Source organism: Chelon labrosus (genome assembly GCF_963514085.1).
Source record: "Chelon labrosus genome assembly, chromosome: 3".
NCBI lineage: Eukaryota > Metazoa > Chordata > Actinopteri > Mugiliformes > Mugilidae > Chelon > Chelon labrosus.
This window is the reverse complement of record NC_140339.1, coordinates 8421057-8441497: the sequence shown is the minus strand read 5'-3', so window position 1 is coordinate 8441497 and position 20441 is coordinate 8421057. Positions and strand designations below refer to the sequence as shown.

At 44.6% G+C, this 20441-nt stretch overlaps 1 protein-coding gene across 1 annotated transcript; it reads left to right on the top strand.

Annotated features, from left to right (window-relative positions):
- Window positions 1-1509: 1509 nt before the first annotated feature.
- On the top strand, window positions 1510-20208 carry tnfaip8l3 (tumor necrosis factor, alpha-induced protein 8-like 3). Its single transcript, XM_084541852.1, has 2 exons — window positions 1510-1917; window positions 18784-20208. Exons 1-2 carry the CDS (start codon window positions 1872-1874, stop codon window positions 19344-19346), a joined length of 609 nt encoding a protein of 202 aa, XP_084397978.1. The 5' UTR covers window positions 1510-1871; the 3' UTR covers window positions 19347-20208.
- Window positions 20209-20441: the final 233 nt, after the last annotated feature.

Here is a 20441-nt window from a genome sequence, read left to right as displayed (position 1 = left end):
ATTATTTTGCACATTGTCATGTTGAATGTCCTGGAGATGTGTAGCGATCAAGGTAGATGGCGCTGTCATACAGTGTTTCTTAAAAATGCCTTCTATGCGTTTTCTGTGAAAAAAAAACAGGAATTTTAACAAGTGAGAGATTCAGTGAAAGTCACAACACAACAAAGGGGACTTCCTTCTGAGTGGTTCTTGAATAAATTATGAGTCAACAAACTATTACTGTTCAATCTGAATACCAAAACCTGCTATTGAAAATCAAATGCAGATGTGCCTGAGATGCCTGCAGACACGACAGCATGTTGCACGAAACGCTGTAAACTCAACAGCAAACTAGCGTCACACAACCAACAAGTTCAGCTGCATATTTAGCCGACAAAGAAGAGCATAATTAAATTTAAAATGTGTGTGCGACTTGTCGTTTTTGGCCTCTCAGTGAATATAAATCCAATATTCAGTCTCTTCTTTTTTTTCCCTTTAGAGAAATATCGATTGCCAAATCCTGCCCAGTGTTCATCAGCGAGTCACTGGCTTCGTCTGTCTGCCTTTTGATGCACAAAGTTTGCATAGAGTGGGTTTAACTGAACAGCTTCTTGTTTTAGGTGGTAACGTTGGAGAGAGAGGAGAGAGACTGAGTCGCGACAGGAGAGCCAAAACAATAAGTAGAAAGATGCTAAAACGCTACGAAGAGCAGATTTATATTCAGTACTACATTTCTGCCAATTCGCCTCATTTACTAGATTGGGTTCCAGCTTTCAGATCTTCCATTTTTCAGATTAAAATCTGCACGGGGACACATAAACTGTCTCTCATTCTCATAAAAATCAAGTTGTGCGTCAGCTCAATTCATTTTTTAAAGCAGCGTGTTCTGAAAACACTCTCCAGTGAGGCGCTCAAGGACACTCTTATGTTCTGAATTATTATGAAGTTCATAAGCTGAGATCAGAAAATCATAAACAGAAGATAAAAGTGGGCACCGATGAACAGAATGATTTATTTGTTGAAGTAGAAGTCGTCTGAGATGGAAGGAACACATTTTTCCTCCAAGTATGAATCATCACCTGATCAATACAACTCAATATTGGCGTCGTAAACGATCCAGAACTTGTCTGGCCTGTTTAATGGTCACCTGGCCCCAACTCCTGGTACCACCACAGATAGTAAATGCCTGCCAGTAACAAGGGGGGGGGGGGGTCATGGGATTTTTACTGCTGGAGATGAATTTCAAGTCACCATGAATGAGTCTCTCCCATTGCTCGGCTAAAACACAGGCAGCACTCTTACCCAGAGACAGAGAGAGGGAGGGAGAGAGGAAGAGAGAAAGAGGAAGAGACGGCACTTACAGAATACAGAGAGAGGTGGAGAAAGAGTTTGAGGGGAGAGAGAGCGTGAAGAGGCTGAGTGTGACAGCACCAAATGAGAGGAGAAGGAGGAGGAGGAGGAGGAGGAGGAGGGACCGAGTGGCAGGGAAAAAGGGAGGGAGAAACTGAGAGGGGGACGGACTGAGAGTGAGAGAGGGGAGTGAGCATCGGAGGCAGGGAAAGTAGATGAGAGGTAGAAGTAAAGAAGAAAACTGAGGGAGTCATCAGGAGAGGAAGAAAGAGGAGAGCAAAAGGAAAAGAGCGCAAAAAAAAAAAAAAAAAAGAGAGGCGACAGCTCAGCAAATCAGCTCAGTGGCATTCCTCTCACAGCTGCAGTGATCCAGACCGAGGAGGGAGAAGTTTAGCTCACAGGGAGAAAATACATACGAGAAATAAAGATTTTTTTTTTCTCCCTGGGTTAAGAAATCAGAAGATTCCCTGAAGAGGACAGGGAATAAGATAAGAAGAGGAACCAGAGCGCTTCTGCAGCCTCCGAGTGTCCTGCAGGGGAAGATGGATTCAGACTCTGGTGAGCAGAGTGACGGAGAGCTCTCTCCAGGTAAGATTATAACTTGTCACCAATTTCTGACATGTTAAGCAAACATATTCCTGTTTCAGGTTCTGGAGCCTCGTCACATATTTACATGTCTATGCCCTGTAGCATTTCTCTAACAAATGCAGAGCAGCTTGATTACAAATCTGAATACTTCTTTAATTTATGACGTATCACTCAGTTTTCAATTTGAAGTCACACACTATCCGTGGGTCGGTAGCTTGTGAAAGTCATGTTGCTGGGTGACCTCTGATGCTGGTGACTGGCAGAGCCCCTCTCAGTGTTTGTGTGTGTGTGTGAATGAAAGCCGGCTCGGTCGCCACCAGGAGCAGGCAAGCTCCAACACGTGCAGCCAGTTTGTTCATCAACACATCCAGCTACGCAGAAAAGCTCCCCCAACGATACCGTCGACCGCTTTGCCGCGATGCATCCCACACTCGGCGAGCGTGAAGATCTTAGTTAGTTTACTGGAAGCATTGTGTGGCCTGTTCATAAATCAGTTACAGGGCAAAGATTTATTGCAACAATGAGAGTTATACATTAAACACGCCAGATACGGACCCTCCCTAGAGCTTATCCTCTTATTGTGGTGTTCCCCAGCATTCCTCGCTTGTGGGCGATTTATTCAACTTTGGTTCTGCAACAAACTTCAAAGATTATGAATCAAATGTGTCTCCGGGGGGGGGAGTTCATAACACGGCATAGTTTTCTGAAACTGAGGAATAGCTGCACTGTTTGTCATGAAGAACTTTCTTCTTAACCTGCTTTGTGTTCTGCCTGTACAGACTTGGGTTGCTCATTAAAAAGACCAATAGAAAAGTGTGTCTTCCCTTATGAATTATTTCCACCAGGCAGATTTAACAACTGTCCTCTGGCGCTATTAATAGCAGCGTTAACAGAGCTACTATAGCTGCATCATATCATTTTAAGTCTTCGATTAATAACGTTGATGAAAGTGGGCTGTTCGCCTGTTTATGTGACAACGCGGAGCTTTGTATGTTAATGATGCTCCGTTGAACCCGGACCATCTGTCTGTCCATCTGGACCTCTGTCTGTCTGTCTGTCTTCTGATCCGTTTGCAAACCCGGGACGAATCCTAATTTCAGAGCCAGACAGCTTCACACGGTACACCTCATTAGCAGGCGGCGTACCTGTACCGTCGGCGGTTCAGGGTTAAAACATCAACCAGGACTTTAAATGGAACGCACGCTTCATGCATCGTAAGCAACCTAAACCGCAGAGACAGAGGCTTCATTCATGTTATCTTCATTTGAAGTCATCTGAACTGTTTTCAAGGGACCAGAGGTCAAATCATGGCAACCTTTTTTTTTTTTAAAAGATACTGGGATCTGGAAGAGCCTCCATCAGTGGAAGGAGAATGAAAGCTTTTAGACTTTTAATGTTGAATAGGAAGCAAAAACAGAACAATATTTTTCCCCCTCTCGAGAGAAAGCAGGAGTCTTACGCTCAAAATGCATCGTGATTTGTTGCTGTGCTGCACTTCGGTCTACTGCAGCATTGCCAGATGGTAAATTAAGAAATATCGTACCATTGCTTTATCGTATGTACAAAAACTAAAACAAATTAGATACTGCATTTAATATCAAAGCTATTCTATGTGCATGGAACTGAAATAACCTAAGGAATAAACACGGAGGCTCGGCCATTTGAATGAAACAACTGCTTTTTTCATTGTCAGTCAAATGGCAAACTATCCTTTTATATCGTATATTCCCTGAAACTATCACATAACTACGATAGTTATCATATATTTGGCAACACTGATCTACCGTCAGTGAAACGGGAAATTCGCTTCATAAGGTCAAATGTCCCAACGACACTTGAGGAAAAAAAACGTATTTTGAAAACAGTTCTATTTTGAAAGCCTTCATCGTACACAAGCATGACCCTTATTGCCGTGTTCGAGGATGGGGGAGGCGCGATTGATCTTGGTTTCACGTGTGCATATCCTGGTGCTAAACTTCACCAGTGTAAATATTGAGGTGTTTTGTTCCAGCCGCTTTCACCCTTCAGGATTCTCCTCTGCCCTTGAGTCCTCAGCGGCCGTCGTTGTTGTTAGAGAGCGTGCGAATGACATTTTCAAATCAAGAGAAACTAGTGGAAGTGTCTTTTCCTGCAGGTCTTACCCAGAATGACTTGCTTTTTAGCTGCAGATAACACGGCCTGAAGTGGAATTTATTATGTTGCATTATGTTTGGTCACCCGTGGATTCATTTAAAAACTGAAAATTATGGTTCGTAACTTTGAGTATTTGGAGTTTTCCTGTTCTGATATGAACAAGAGAACTTGAAGTGACTGCTTTGGAGCCAGCCTCAACAGGCCGATAGGATCTGCTTCCCTTTCAGCCCTGGAGGTTGCCTTTTAACTGGAATTAAAAGTAGCAGCACAAGGACAAAATTACAGAAGTGTTGGTATTTATAGAGAGTTACATGGTCAAAAACTTGAAAATTACTGATCCCAAGTGGGAACCGCTGTGAAAGCCTTGCCCAATCTGGTGCAACAAAACACAAGAGCAGGCATTGTTTGACTGTAGAGCGACCAGCAGTATAATTTTATCAGATATTTTGGAGCCATCTTTGCCTTGACTTCATGTTGACAAAAAATTGTGACTCATCCACAACACGGAAAATCGAGATAATATTTTTCGCCGTATCTCCCGGGCCCAAACGTGAGGGCTGCGAGTTGGCTGCCACGCTCAGATGAAACGCTCGTCTTGCCGTAACACATACCCTGCACCTCGTGGAAGTACAGTACACTCAAAAAGAGTAAGCAGCTGCTGCTCGATGCCACCACAGCCAACACTGCAGACAGCATTAAAAAAATAAAAAATAAACAGCTTCTCTCTGGCGCATACATTTAGGCTCTGAGTCTAGCTTCTCTCTGAGGGAGGACACTGCTTGCTGTTATTGCTCCCCACTCCCTCCTGAGTTCAGGTCTGTGGACAGCAACAAGACCCCAGACGTTTATGCTTTTATATACTGCATATTTACCATTCATCTATTCCATGTGAGATGAATAACTGGAGGAAACTCAATGAAGTTATATAATAAAGCAGCACGCTTCCACACTGAGATTTCCTCCTAAAAAGTCATGAATACAACGCTACCATTTTTGTGCATGTATGCACAAAAGAAGAAAGAAGTTTAAAGAAATGTTATTACATTTTTATGAGCGATTGTCATGCAAATAAGAAAATGGAACATTGTTAAAGAAAGCAGCATTTTTTCTTCCTTGTGTTTATGTTAGAGCACAACATGCAGCTCTGCAGTAACTACTCTGAAAGATAAACCCTTTAGACCTTGCACCATAAAACACACAAACACAAAGGCATTATGTTTTTTTTTGTTTGTTTTTTTACCCATAATCATCCAGTCATGTAATGAGCATGCCTCTGACCATAATACCCACAAATGGATTCCTGTCCTTTCTTCCCGTGGTGGACTGGAGATGACCACATCTCACTATGAGTCAAAGCAAGGCCGTTTGTCAACATACCTGTTCTCCTGCATGACTTTAGGAGTCCAGATAGCCGCGCAATAGCTGCACGGCAGAAACCAGACGCTGCATTTTACCAAACGCCGATACTTCAGTGTTCCTTAGAATCCCCCACTGTCCCGAATTGAATTACGTTTTAGTGCTTATATTAGTCTGACATTATGTTGGAGGAAAGTGAATAATCAGCCCACGTTCTTCTTTTGGCTGATTCATCACGATGACGCGACTCACTCTAACACCATAACTCAACCGGCCCGTCTGTGGGACTATTTCCAGCCGCTTGTGTTTACTTGAAAGCGGACCTGCTGAGAAGAGAAGATGCCGTTCGGCTGTTATGGTAACAGCTGTGTGCTTAATAGGGCCATGAGGGTCATCGCCATGCTTCCATGACAAACACGAAACCGCAGATGTTGTTTAATGACACAAAGTGAAATTTAATCTCCGGCCAGGTAGGCATTTACATACGAACTAATGCTGCGGCCCCATCGCCCATGCTAATCGCCGCTAATTCACACTTTCGCAAACACTTCACAGATCTAAACAAAAAAAAAAAAAAACAAGACTGCTGCATTAGACCGGGCCAAAAGCACTCAGCAATTAGAGGAGAGGCTTCTGCTCCATGATTGCCATGTTGGCAGACCGGCCACATGCTTTACACATGAGAGACAAGCAGAGCAGGCCAGGCCTGCATACGCTGCAACACTCCCCATACACCGACGAATACGAACAGACACGCTGAAGAAATGCCTACGTTCTTCTCACTCATTCCCTCGGTATTACGCGCTCCGAACACATGCACCCCTGATGTTTTTTTTCCTTTGCCTTTAATCTGGCCCGCAGATGGAGAGTGCTCACTGCACTACACCCAGCCCTCTCTACGCACACACACACACACAGATACACACACTCAAGACACCAGGAGCTGGTTTCTGGAAAATTGTAACACGAACTGAGAAAGAAAAAAACAAAAAACAGGAGTGAAACTCTAAGTGGAAAAGAAGACTCAGGAGAAAGTGTTTTCCCTTTTAGCTGCACCAAAAGAAAAATATTAAAACTTCCAGGTTTGCGTGTGCATATTCCCTTGCGTGCACATGCATGCATGCGTGCGATCGCTCAAGAATAGTGCAGCATTTCATAGTGTTTGTGGGACGTTTGGAAAGAGAATAGTCTCCCCACGGCTGAGCCTCCAGTGAAACATGGAATTAGACCGCAGAGGCACTTCGACAAGCAATCTGGTCAAAGGCCTCATAGACACACACACATGCAGAGAAGGAGGAGAGGGCTGTGGTTTTCACTGGAGGGCCATTCGAAGCAAAGCAAACAGTCTCTAGTGGCGCCTGATGTGAGGCGAGCTCTTTGATTGAGCGCTGTGTGGACTAAAGTTTGCCTGGACGGGTGTCGGCGGGGCTCGTAGACTCACGCTCTCTAAATCTTCTGCATGGGGATATGTGATGCCGACACTTGTATTGGCGTTGTTTTATTTCCTTTCTTGTGCTGGCTTAAAAGCTCTCTTTAGGTCCAGTTTTGCGTTTCAGCTTTGGCTCCACACACAAGCTTTCCCCATTAGTGCCAATAAAAAGTCTGACTAGTTTGTGGGAAGCCACTGGATTCTGGGTTTGTCTTACTTACCTTCCCCCAATATGACCATACCATGCAGATGGTATCTAGCTAAAAGGAGATTTATTCTCTCCTGCTTATGACTGCAGCTAAAAGATATCAGAAAACAAGGTGGAGTGGGAGGCAATTACACACTCGGATTTTCACACTTAACTCCAGCACTGTGCTGATTATAGCACCATAAGGCTGTGGTAGAAAAAAATACCTTTGTTCAGCATAAAATTTCATAACAGTTAGTTTAGCAAAGTATCAAATTAAGCTGTTTTTAGCACGCCTTTAAAACTATTTCAGGCAGCAACGCAGACAGAAGTAGCATGTGGAAATTATGCTGCGGGCTCAGATGTTTCACGGGCAATGAGGGCAACGGAGAGAAACTGAAACATGCTCCTAAAAGGCTAAGATCTGAGTGAACTTATCGCAAGGGTTTTAATGCTGGCTGTGAAGCAGCCGGAGGAGAAGAATGCAGTTGCTAAAACTCGGAAAACAAATCCACAAACGCATGTGTTTATATGAGAGTGTGCGAACCACAGTTATTTCCTGGTCATTAGTTAGTGGTGAGATTGCAGCCAAGAGAGCAGAAGCACTTTGGCTTTACACTAAAGCGCGTCGTGCACAGTCAGAGCCTTCGAGGCCAAAGCTCAAAGTACGTCCAATTTTATCGCTCCAATCAAGGCAGGAGCAACCTTTTAATTGAGGAGTGCAGACGGATGAAACACTGCCCCATTTCCTGGTTAACCTTTACTCCCCTGGCATTTATAGCTCCGTGTTATTTTCTCTTTTGGGATCTGTGTCCTCTGAAAGCTAAAACATGCCCTGCAGTCCTGAAGAGTAGAATTTGAATATGCCCTGTCATATGGAAATAAAACATTGACATTTGTCCGCTGGGAGCTGCAGCTGTTAAATGCTTATTGCTGTATTGCCAAAATCCCGAAGTCGCATGCAGACCAGCTGCTGACTTCTGTGCAGATTTTCTCTCATAAATCCTCTTGAAAAGTGACGAAACATTAAACTAAATTTCATCTTTCTTGAAGTGGTAAGGTTTCCACATTTCACTGGAAAGTGTTGTGAAAAACACAAATTACATAGATAATGATTTGTTTCATGACAGGCACTGAGTTTTGGATGTTAGGGGGTATTGCTAGGGGCATGGGGGCAGGGTTGATATGAGCTCCTCTGTGCCTCTCTTTTTACGTAAACCCAGTCAGAGTGGGTGAACTAGTAAACAAACCAGGAGGCCAAAGTTCAGGGGAAAAGTTGGCACGGCCCGGCGAGGCTGCGCATGCGTCTCTGCGTGCACATCTCTTTGTAACCGATGCCACTGCATGCTGGGACTTGGCCGAAAGTCTGTGAGAGGAGCAGCTCACCCAGGGCCGGAAAACACTTACTTCCTTGCCACTCACGCTCAAGCTCGTAGGACATGGTGAGGAATGGAGAGAGAGAGAGAGAGAGAGAGAGGAAGCTTCACAAGACAAAGGCGCAGCAGCCGGTTCTTGATACAGCTGCGGATGATGTAAAAGGGAACGAGGGCGAGAAGATGTTCTTTGGTGTCGTGTGGGCCTGTGTCTGACGTAAAGTCCCTCTGACAGGAGCTAAACAATCAAAATGTGGACACTTTCACCCCCACTTCCCTCATCGTTATTTTCTTTCTCCATCACTCCTCCACGCTCCCTCTGAATGAACTGACATCTGCAGACGTGTGGAAGGCCTGTCATCGTATATTTGTTGTTTATTCTGAATCAAACCCATTCTCTTTCGGGCCATTCCTTCTCCCCTTTTTCTTACTTTTCCCCCCCAACTCACTTCCGTTAATCTGGACTGAAGAGTGTGAAATGAAAACGTACATGCCGCCAGTTCTGCCGATCCCTTCCCAGCTTTCCCTCGCCCTCTCCTTCTATAAATAGCGTACAGTTTCTGTATTTCAGATGGAACACGTTAGGGGAACTTCGTGTCTGGCTTCCAGGCCAGATAAAGGAAGGATAGCCCGAATAAATTATCCTCCTCTGTATTTTATTAGGCCCTCGGTCTCACAGTCTGTCATTATAGTTCACACACCCACCCACACATTTATAACCATGCTTTCTATAAATAGATTTTATGAATAAAATGATTCCTTGAGATGCTACAGCGACCAGATTTTACCTTGGCTCATTTCCAACTGATTGCATTGGAGCTGTCTCACATTTACTCCAATTTTCGTCGCTAAAGTTTGACTGTAGTTGGCGGTACTGTGCGTGTTCACCATTCACTTTTGCCCTCAACCAACATGCACATAACGTAATTTGTCAGCTGATTATCTCTTAGGGGTCTTTTCCCAGAGAAGCTCCCAGAGGAGGGAGGCTGAGAGGGGAGACAGCCTGCAGCCAGTTCCCATGCCCAGCTAACTGGTCAACTGTGGCCTGGCTTCTTACAACAGCTAAACAATGGCACAGAGAAGTAAACCACAGCTGGTAAAGACATTAGCTTTACAGCAGAGGAGAGGTCATAGGGCAGGAATCTCACAGGACCCCACGGTCCTCCACATTATGTCCCAACAGGATGTCCTGGATACACTTTTGGTCCTCTGAGGACCAGTTGTTGCTCCTCTGGTCTTCATAAGGAGGGACTGTGTTGAAAGAAAAGGGTAAAGCAAAAAGGGTGAGGTTGAAATCGCTGCTATCTCTCTCCCTCTTTGCCCCCCCTTCAGTTTCTTGTGACAGCCGATCAAGCCAGCGGCACATTAATCAATCAGACGTCTCCTGCCGCTGCCTCATTTCGCCTCATCTCTCTGATTCAGTTCTACAGGGACCCAGCCATTAAAACTAAGAGAGAGATAGGGAGACAAAGAAAGAGATGAGGGACGAGGCATTAAATAAGGTTGTGTGGCAGCCAGAGGCAATCTGTTCTCTGTGTCTCTCCTGACTCAGAGAGGCTCCTAAGTGCTTTTCCCTGGACTGTTCGTCACAGCAGAGACACTTAGACCAGTCCCCCGGATAAACACACTCACATTCAAACAGTGTGTATCAGACCTCTTCATTAAAGCTACATTAACCTGGATCAATTATTTTTATTGAGAAACGTCATCACAGGTTTGTCTGAGTGAGTTTCATCCATTATGCATGCGACAGTAATGCCAAGTCAAACCACTTCAGACCGAGGCACGGAGATCATCCAGAAGAGCTCGGGCCAAGTAACCGTATTCAGCCTTCATCTAGAGTGCATGTTACGGCTCAGTTGAAACCTTTACGTTCCATTAAATCCATTAGTCTTTTAACTTAAAACGATAACTTGACAAGTCCACCAGGTTCATTCTAGGTTTAGAGCTTCAAAAATATTGGATATGACCTGCGCTGCATGTCAGCAGCACCTGTGCAGCAGAACCGGCAGCGTTGTCTGCCTCAGCTCCCTGCTTGTGCTGCCATTGGAGCTGGAAAATATCAACAGACAAATATGCAAACATGCTTAAACAAATAGCGTTCCGCGTGCTGCTTCTCCAGAAATTCCATCCATGCGTCTTCCACATAAAATGATTTGCAAATAAATTTTCCAGCCAAAGTAAAAACTTTGTTTGAATTCATTGAGCACTCATGTTTCAGTTAATACCATCAATACAAGGTCCTGCTGATCCCAAACTGATCAAGTATCTGTGGGATGATCCACAGAGGCCCCTCCCCTCAACCCATATGACCCAAATGCCCCCACTGACAACATCCTGTTGATCAGACACCACAGGACACCCTCAGAAGGCCCACGTCCATTCTCTGATGAGTCACAACTGTTTTGGAGGCACAAGGGAGACCTGCACAATATTAGGAAGGTGGCCATAATGTTATGCCTGATCAATGTATGACAAAACGTACAGGGCCTGAAACAACAACCTGATGGTGCACCCCTGGCAAAAACCCAGTTTACAGTTAAATAAATTCTGAGTGAATTTGTACAAACGCTTATTTAAAGCAGAAAAAAAAAGACAATATACAATGAAAACTTGCAGTGAACATAGTAAAATGACTTTTTTTTACTAACATCTGTTTGACTGCTTTAATAATTCTTCTTTCTCTTTACGATGTCTTTTCACGATGTGCCTTATACCATGTATGTTTCCAAACTGGAGCAGGTAAAAACTGGATTCAAGCAGAGACGGGCAACACCTGCAGAAAACATTAACAGCACAAAAGAAACAAACAGCCATTTGTCTTGTCAGTTTTTTTTATTTTTTTTATTTTACACAAAGCTAGCAGCATGACTCAATTAATAAGCCTTAGAAATCTGGGGGGAGGATAAAACTGTAGTTCCTGCTACTACACTTCCAGTAAAGCATGACCTAGCTGTAACGTGTACGTTTTAGCCGCAGCCAGACACACCGAATGATCCACCTCTACAAAAGGCGATGAACTTTAAGCCGTGTGACCCCACTTTGCACAAATGAAAGTCATTAAGGCATTAAAACTGAGTTATATATTAACCCCGAAGGTCTGAATGCTCCGCTACATCGTAAGCAGCTGTTAATGGCACGGTGAATGACCTCTTTCAGCACCGGCCTGCCCTTTGGAAGCTGGCTCAGAGTCAGACTTTACATGTCATGAATAACGCTCATCGTTGCGCTGCGCCGTTTTCAGCAGAAATCAGATCTCTCTCAAGCTCTCTCATCGGCGGCCGCTTCCATCTAGATACAAACACGCGCTTGCGCTTCTGCAGACAGACAGAGTGTACGTGCAGGGGCGGCATGTTTGAGTCATCATCCCAGTCGCATTGTGGGAGTCATAAATATGCCTGTAAGGAGACTTTTGAGGTCCGGAGTGAGTGGAGAAGAGACATGAAATGACAAAATCTATACCGCTGCTTGAATACTTCTTCAGCTCTGTTTGTTTCTGAATGCGTGCACAATGCGTGATGTGCATCTAAGGACTCTATGTACTATATGTCTGTGTGCTTATGTGACAGAAATGGTGAAACACACAGTACATCAACAAGTCAGCCGCCTTTAGAGTCACACTGGAAAAATATAACTCCAGTTCCACTATTTGAGGCACCAGCTGGCACAGAACACTCTACTCCCTGCTCCAGTCCGCCGGCCTCTCAGACTTGCTTAACACTAACCCTGCAGGCTATTAAAACCCCCTTTACTACTCCTGAATGACCCGCTCCATTGTCTTCCTCGAGCCTTGTAAATGCAGCCAGAGAGAGAGCCCGCAGTAGCTCCTTATTGGAGACTGAAAGCAAACCAAAAGGCCAACGTGAAAAGAAGTGGAAGTCAAGCTGTCCACCCTTGTTTACTTCTCCGGCGCTGGGAGGATTTTCCCTGACATTTTCTTGGTATTGATACGTTGCCGATGCTCCGTTTGTACTCTCTGAAATGGCGTTGCTGACGGATGATAGGCTTTATTGCTTGGAGGCCTCTCCTGGACATCTTCCCGCCGCATGAGGGCACAATCTTGTCAACAGATCTTGTCTGTTGTTTCGGCGAAACGTGAATGCAACGCCCGCAGAAGTCCGGCTTTTTACAGTGCGCATGAGGCAAAGGAGATTAGCATCGAGTTTCCGCCTATAAAAGGGAAATATCTGAAAAGGAAAATGCCTGGAAAATTGTTATTGCTGTGGGTGCGTTTACAGGGTGCGCTTGTTTCAAGAGAGGCATGCATATACAATACATCGCTGCCCAAAAATGGAAAAAACAGTCGCAGCTGGAAAGTAAAGGTAAATGAGGGAAATTCGGCGATCGCTATAAATAGGCAATAGGGAAGCTTTGCAAATGTGACTAATAAGCACGCTCCTACCCTTTCTGCATTTTAAAAGGAGGCTGTCAGTCAGCCTTTACCGCCGTCTGAACTAAAGGAAGGAGCAACAGGTACTACGTAGTTTGAGAGTATTTCTTTTTCTTTTTAACGGTCACGTGTTAATCGTATCCTAACATCCAAAACCCAAAGAAGAATGAATGTGTATGAACACCTGCGTCTGTTGTGTAAGCATAAAATCATGTGTGTTATCTATCAGTGTCCACCTGACGAGGAAAAAGAAAGAAAAAAAAAACCTCTTGCACCTGTGTGACCTGGTTTTGTTCATAATAAACCCGGGCATGTTGTCATTAGCAACCTCAAACAGGGAATCACTTATCAGGTATTACGTTTCTGTATGTGTGCGTGAGCTTCTGAGCGCTAGTTTTATTATTCGTATAAAGGAGGCAAACATATGTTGAGGACCCGCCTCCAATCCACATAACGTAAATCGTTTCATTTTAGCATGGATTCGGTTAGATTAGGAACATATCTGCTATGGGACATGAGACTATGGCCATGTGTGTGTTTCAGATACCTGGTGCTGCCAGGATCTTGAGCAGAAGTAAATGACTCATAGCTCTGCAGAATTCATCCAAATAACTGTAAGGAAAGGACAGTTACAGCCAGATAGGTTTTATCATAGGGTTATTTCAGGGTCATTATCATTATTTTCTTTTATCCCTCCGATGCTTTGATCGTCACTGTAAAAAGGTTGTCTGATAACTGCATTAAATCCACCCTGAATTTGTTTGCTGTCCAAACATGACTCCCAACACATATTCACACACCCGCACAGTTTGCCCCAGTCAGACGTGCGTGTGCTTTGCAGTCTTCCGGCCGATAAGCGCCTACAGCGTTGACTCAGTTAAAGGCCAGTCGGCCCTCGTCAGTGTTAGCCGCCGGCCCTGCTGATGGCTCATTCTTCTGGTTGCGCTGGAACGGGACCAGCGCGAGCCTTGGGACCCCGTCTCACTGCCTGGCTGCCTAGCACGCTTCAGGAAATGTCCAGCTTACGGAGTCAGTTCATGTTTTGTCAAGCTTTGTCGAAGATCAAGTTACTTAACATTCAAAGAGAGCCTATTCACTTTTTTTTTTTTGGAATACGATGGAGTCCTCTTCACATCTTCACTCCCTAAATACGCACGTGTTTTAATAATAACTTGGTATTTCACTTAACTCAGGGTGATAAGACCACCTTAGCCGACTTGTGACTTCCAGTAATATCCGTGGACTCCATCTCCTCAAGCTCCATCATTCAGATTTAGTACCGAAAGTAAGAACATCTGCAGCTCAGGTGCATATTTGGCCGTAAAATCTTTTAAAATTTTATATTTATGTCCACTCTGTTATTATTAAAGCATGCTTTTCTGTTCTCTAGCAATTCTCACTTCTCAATTCTCTCTCCTACTTATGAAACATAAGCCTACTGTCATCAGCCAGTTAGCTTAGCTTAGCACAAAGCCCTCTAAACTAAACTCACAAGCTAAGAAAGAAAATCAAAACTGAAAATTCGCTCTTAAAGTTTGTTTTTTTGACAGCCATATACATGCGCCACTTCCTTCATGACGAGCGTCTCAGACTGAAATGGAAATAAATTTGACCAGATGGACATTTTTTGCAGCGCACCACCTTCAGCAGGGCAGCCTTGGCGGGTCTCCATGTCCCACACTGGATGTATGTTCTGATGCAGCGCACCAGAAACTGTTGACTCAGCCCTCTAAAAACACCAGGCGGAACAAAGAGAGACTGTCTAGTCAACAGCCGCGGCCAGGGAGCAGCAAGCACCTTGCTAATCCTGATTTTAAAAGTAAACTTTACCAACTCCCAAAACACTCTTATGTAACCGCTGCGATGGGCCGGCGTCCACAGAGAACTCGCTCCCCTGGTTAACTTTATTTTGCGAAAACTTTACACACGAGGACAAGCGGTGCAGAAAAAACTACCGTGCAGGTACGAGAAGAACTGTGGGAGAAGGAGAAAGACAAGTAACGGGGCAGACAGTTTTTCCAGCCATCTCTTTCCTGACAGCCTGGCCTCTTGTCTAACTCATCCTGACACCCCGGTTCAAGCTTGTCACTCATCACAGCCTCCGGGGGACGGGCTGTATGTGAGTGTGTGAGAAAAGCCTGGACTTCTCAAAGTCTTCATCTCTAATCATCTACCCTCACTTACTCTACGTGCTAAAATCTCCAGCCAGACTCTGAATCACCCACCTCCTTAACCGGCGCTCTGACTCACGCCTCGAGCGGCCTCATGCTCATTCTTCACAGTGTTTTTCACCTCACACTCCTTCATTTTTGCTTACATTCCTCATCACTCTGGGATGTGCAAACAGACTTGAGACAGGGGTCAAGCCAAGTGAGTCGATAGCCACCTGCTGGTCCTGAGAAACAGACTCCAGGCTGTGTGTCGGGGGGTGGCGAAGAATAATTAATCTGCTTATAGCTCTGCTCTAAAAACAGAAAATCACTTCCATGCGTGCGGCACACTCGTCAGTTATGAGTTGAGTAAATATTTGCGGTAATAATTAACGGCTGAAATTCATTTGGAAAGCAAGTGGTCGCGCGTATTGGCAGGATCCGAATCCGAATCGCCTGCACGACCATTGGTCTGACAAGGCCCGCTTTATGGAGCAAGCTGTCACCTTTATCAGTGTGCCAGGGTTTCAGAAATCCATCCAGTTGGGTTTCTGAATATCAGAGGCTAAATGGAACAAAGAGCTGCTTCAGAGAAACAGGAAATGACAGTGACAAAGAGAGCCTGTTGATGAGAGACACACATCGCTCTAATGAAAACCAGTAATATATCCTGGTCTTGCCATTCAAATATTATGGAAACTACTGCGTTGATGTTGTGACAATTATGCGCGTGTTATCTATTTATCACCGCCAGCCATACAGTTGACATTTGGTGTTTTTAAGAGCGGTGGCCACAGAGATGAGACGCTGCCTCATTTCCCCTAGACTGATATTGAATGAATTATGTGATTTACTTCAAGTTGTAAGATGTTTTAATTCTGCATACACCGATCAGGCATAACATTATGACCTAATGTCCTAATATTGTGTAGGTCTCCCTTGTGCCTCTAAAACAGTTGTGACTCATCAGAGAATGGACATGGGCCTTCTGAGGGTGTCCTGTGGTCCTCCTGAGGGGCCTTTGGGTCCTATGGGTTGAGGAGAGGGGCCTCTGTGGGATGAGGTCAACACCTTGTGCTGTTCTTCATGTTTTTTTGAGTTGTTCCTAAAGCGTTTTTATGTGTGTGCCTGTGTCAGACTGCATCCTGCTGGGGATGGCTGCTGTCATTAAGGAGTGCCATTGCTATGGGGTGGGGCCGCCTGGTCTGGTCTAGGTGGGTGGTACATGTCTAAGTGACATCCACACAAATTAATGATTTATTTCTCCTATCAGTGGTTTTAATGTTGTGGCTGATCGGTGTAATGGCTGGGATGCGGTGAGAAAAGCTAGACATGCAAAGTGTGGCATTTACAGTGGAAGATAGTCTAATGTCTCGACTGAAGAGTTTACTGCTGAGCAAATATGTGGGGCCGTGGTTCCATAAACACACTGTGAACACACAGTTCCATCACAATTAAGAAGGAAAACATATTTCCATAAAGCCTTTAACATCCTAACCGGACGTCGCTACAGCCTCGCCGTCAATAGATAATACACAAGATATGTGCATGTGTGACATTTGATCTTCAAAACAAAAGCAACTCACAGAATATACTCATGAAGAAAACACACAACAAATTAATTAGATATACAACTAGACCATGCTAAAGGTCTAAAAGAAGCGCTCAACAGCGACTTACAGTATGCTGATAAAAAGCCATGTACTTCCCATAGGAATTGGTGGAGACCAAAACAGAGTCAAAAGCAGAGGGACTGTTGGAGTTAAATTTACAAATATAATGTTGCTCCAGTGTCCCTCAGTGAGTTCTTACCTGAGTTTCCCAACACTTTGATCCTATCAGCTTTAGATGGTGATAATCTGACATCAAATAAAACTGGAGACCACCAATCTTCTCACAGAGGGACCGGCTGAGGAGGGTTTTCCTGTTTATTCAAGTCAAGATGTCAGATTTTCTCCCATATATAGTGGCCTCAGAGTTTGCAAATACACTCTAAGCTCTTCTGTCTTGAGAGTAGATATTAAATTAACTGATATAAATAGTTGCTGCATTAAACTTTCAGGAGTTAAATGATACGGGCAACTTCTGCATCTCTGACATCCTCAAACTCACCCACCACGCTATTGTCTACATACAATAGGTTTCACCCCCACTCTCACGGGCACGGATAAAAGAGTCCTGAAAAAGAATCGTACGTGTGTGGAAGAACAGAGATATTTGCCTTATTAGCTGTAAATGTCATTGCGGGCTAATTATACCTCCACAAAATGTCATTTAGCTTCAGACCAACACGTGAAATGTCACCTCAGTGCGTTCACATGAAATGCCATGGATTGGATTTCTTTTAGTCGTTGCGCAGCATTCAAACACATGTTATACGTGCGTGTATGTGTGTGTGTTTGGCTAACACGAAAACCGCGTGATGCGACGACGGTGTTAATTCTAAACGGTCACATATCCGTCTGTTCTTAATAAATTGTAATGACAGCCAAGCAGGTGTTCCTCTGTGAATTCGGGCTCATCTGCTGCTCTGCGCTAAGCCCACTGGGCAATCACGCCACCATCCGCCGTTCCTCTCCTCAAACTCCCTCCTCTGTGGAGGAGGAAGAGGTTGACGATGTTCCCGGTGAACGAGAGGGAAACGTGGAGCCTCTTTCCTCGGCTTTGATCATAATAGAGAGTTATCTGGTGTGTAATTTCAAGCTGGGTGGCACCTAAATAAAACCCCTCTCCGTCCACCCACTCCTCACATTCACACAGACACATGTTAGGCTGCTGCTGCTGCTGAGGCGGCTGTACGAGGACATCGAGAGCCTTTGATGTTCTGCTTACTGTGATATATTTGCAGTGGGAAACAACATAAAACGGCGATCAATCTGGACTTGTGGAGAGGCTCTGTGCAAAGATTTTCTTATCAGCGTACAGCCGCTTGATGTTATCCAGAGTCGATCGTCATTCCTCCCCGTAGCCAGCCCACTAAACTACTGCCAACTTCCAGGAGGGCAGCCGCCCTTCTGTTCTCTGTATCAAGTTTGTCATTTTTAAATATCCTTAAGTGCCCTAAAAATAAAGGCTTTTTGTTTAAGAAAAGCTGGAGGTAGTCTCATATCGCACAGAATATCATAAGTTTGAAACGGATTGGATTTGGCTTTTCCTCCATTTCATCTAGAAGGAGTTTGTGCTCTTTCAAATTCACTGAGATCAAATAAAATTGCCCAGTTTTCTCGTTACACAACACAAAGTTTTGTAACAAGTGAAGATTAAAAAGTCTTCCTCTCAATAATTAGAAGACTATGATGATGATCAGGCTTCCTCGTGAAGGGACAAAGTAATGTCAGCGGAAACTGGAGACAGGAAGTGACCCATATTTTTTATTTCAACGGGTCAACTGAGTTGAAAAAGCCTGTTTGTCCAGATGGAATTCAGCTGTTGCATGCAAACCTACCACACTCTGAGGGCGGTAGTTAAAGGCCATAATAACAACATTACAGAGATGCAGTGTTTAACCGGCTCCAGCTTTATTTGAATATTCAGTACACTGAATTTATAGAAACAAACATACCTGAGTTGATTTGTTCGGTGTCTCTTAAAGGGACAGCGCACCAATAATCGTATTTAAGGTTTAACCAAGTCACAAAAATTAAAATATGATTCACTTAATATTAAAAACTCAATATTTTGGATTGTTCTTCCACTCAACACCAGGATGGACAACTACTACGTTTGTTTGGCTCATCATTATGGCCTACTTTGTTTGCTCTACCGTCCTTTTGTAAAGAATGTGACAAAAAGATGTCGTCTGACCTCTAGGACTAACTTCACATCTTTCATCTTTTCTCTGCCTTTAGGACAGGAGAGCTTCAACTCTCGCTCCCTTGCTATGCAAGCCCAGAAGAAGATCCTGAGCAAGATGGCGACCATGGTGGTGGCCAACATGCTGACGGATGACACCAGCAGCGAGATCCTGGACGAGCTCTACAAGGCGAGCCGGGAGTTCACCAAAAGCAAGAAGGAGGCCCACAAGATCATCAAGGATGTCATCAAGATTGCCCTGAAGATCGGCATCCTATACCGCAACCACCAGTTCAGCCCCGACGAGCTGGACACGGTGGAGCGCTTCAAGAAGAAGATGAACCAGGCGGCCATGACGGCGGTGTCGTTCTACGAGGTGGAGTACACCTTCGACAGGAATATTCTGTCAGAGCTGCTGTTGGAGTGCAGGGACCTCCTTCACACCCTGGTCGAGCAGCACCTGACCGCACGCTCACACGCACGCATCGATCACGTTTTCAACCATTTCGCCCATGGGGAGTTCCTGGCCGAACTCTACGGGGACGGAGAGGAGTACAGACTCTCTCTGAGGAAGATCTGCAATGGCATCAACAAACTGCTGGACGAAGGAACGCTTTAACCTCCTGCACTTGACCTCCTTTTCTCCCACTGCTCCTTGTCTTGCTGGTCCCTCCTGCCTCCTCTATTTCCTTTTCACTTGCTCACCCCTGACCGCTGCATCCTTTACCTTCTCGTTGGTCTCGTCTTCCTGTTTCTCCTGCATCCATTTCCACGGAGGTTGCTGTAACATCCTGCTGCTGTGGTTCAATGAGGGAGTTTTCTTAGACTGTCTTTCCACTCAGTGGATCATTGCTGCACACAACCTGTTTCACATTGTATGCCTTGTACATCCCCCTTTTGTGTGCAAAAGTGTACTGTACCAATTGCCAAAAAAACATACAGTAAGTACATTTGGATATGGAAGATAATCAGTAGTAATCAGTCTTTGTCTCTCTTTGTGTGTGTCTGTGCGTGTGTGTTTTTTTTATGGGATCCGCCTGAATAATGTTGCGTAGTGTTTGTACATAAGACCAACTATGACATGGTGTGTGTATTATGTATCTGTGTCAGTCTTCTCTACAAGGGTGTAACACTTGACTTTTATTAAAGATTTCTTTAAATCATCATTCTGCTGTTCTTCCAACAACGATACCTGCAGCACCTCACTGAGCGACGCCTCACATTTACCAAAATAACAATTACGCTGTCTTATTGTTCACGTGGAAATGGTTACAATGCCAGACAACTCATAGATGCAGTGGATCTGGAAAATAAGTCCCAAATGGCGCATGGAGCTCCTACTTTCCTGTCCATTTAACCCACGTTTCCAAAGCATATTTTCAAACCAACAGGAAAATCTGTGATTTGTCATTTCAGGTTCATTAGATGCCCTCTGCTCTGTTCTGTTCCCTCGTCCAGGAAAACATATTACTGGTGGCTTGGTGTGTCTCCAGCTGGATAATTCTGGCAGCCGACAGAGAAGAGGGCCGGTTTCATGTCTCTGTTTCCCTGCAGGAACATAAAACAGACAGACCACCCACCCACTTTGCACTTATAGTTACTCTCAGGCAGCGGCACACGTCGAGTCATTTATGCAGCTATAGTTTACTTAAATCACAAAATCTTGAATCAGGCAGTCCGAACGTGATCGAGAGAGGGAGAGATTCGTAATGTT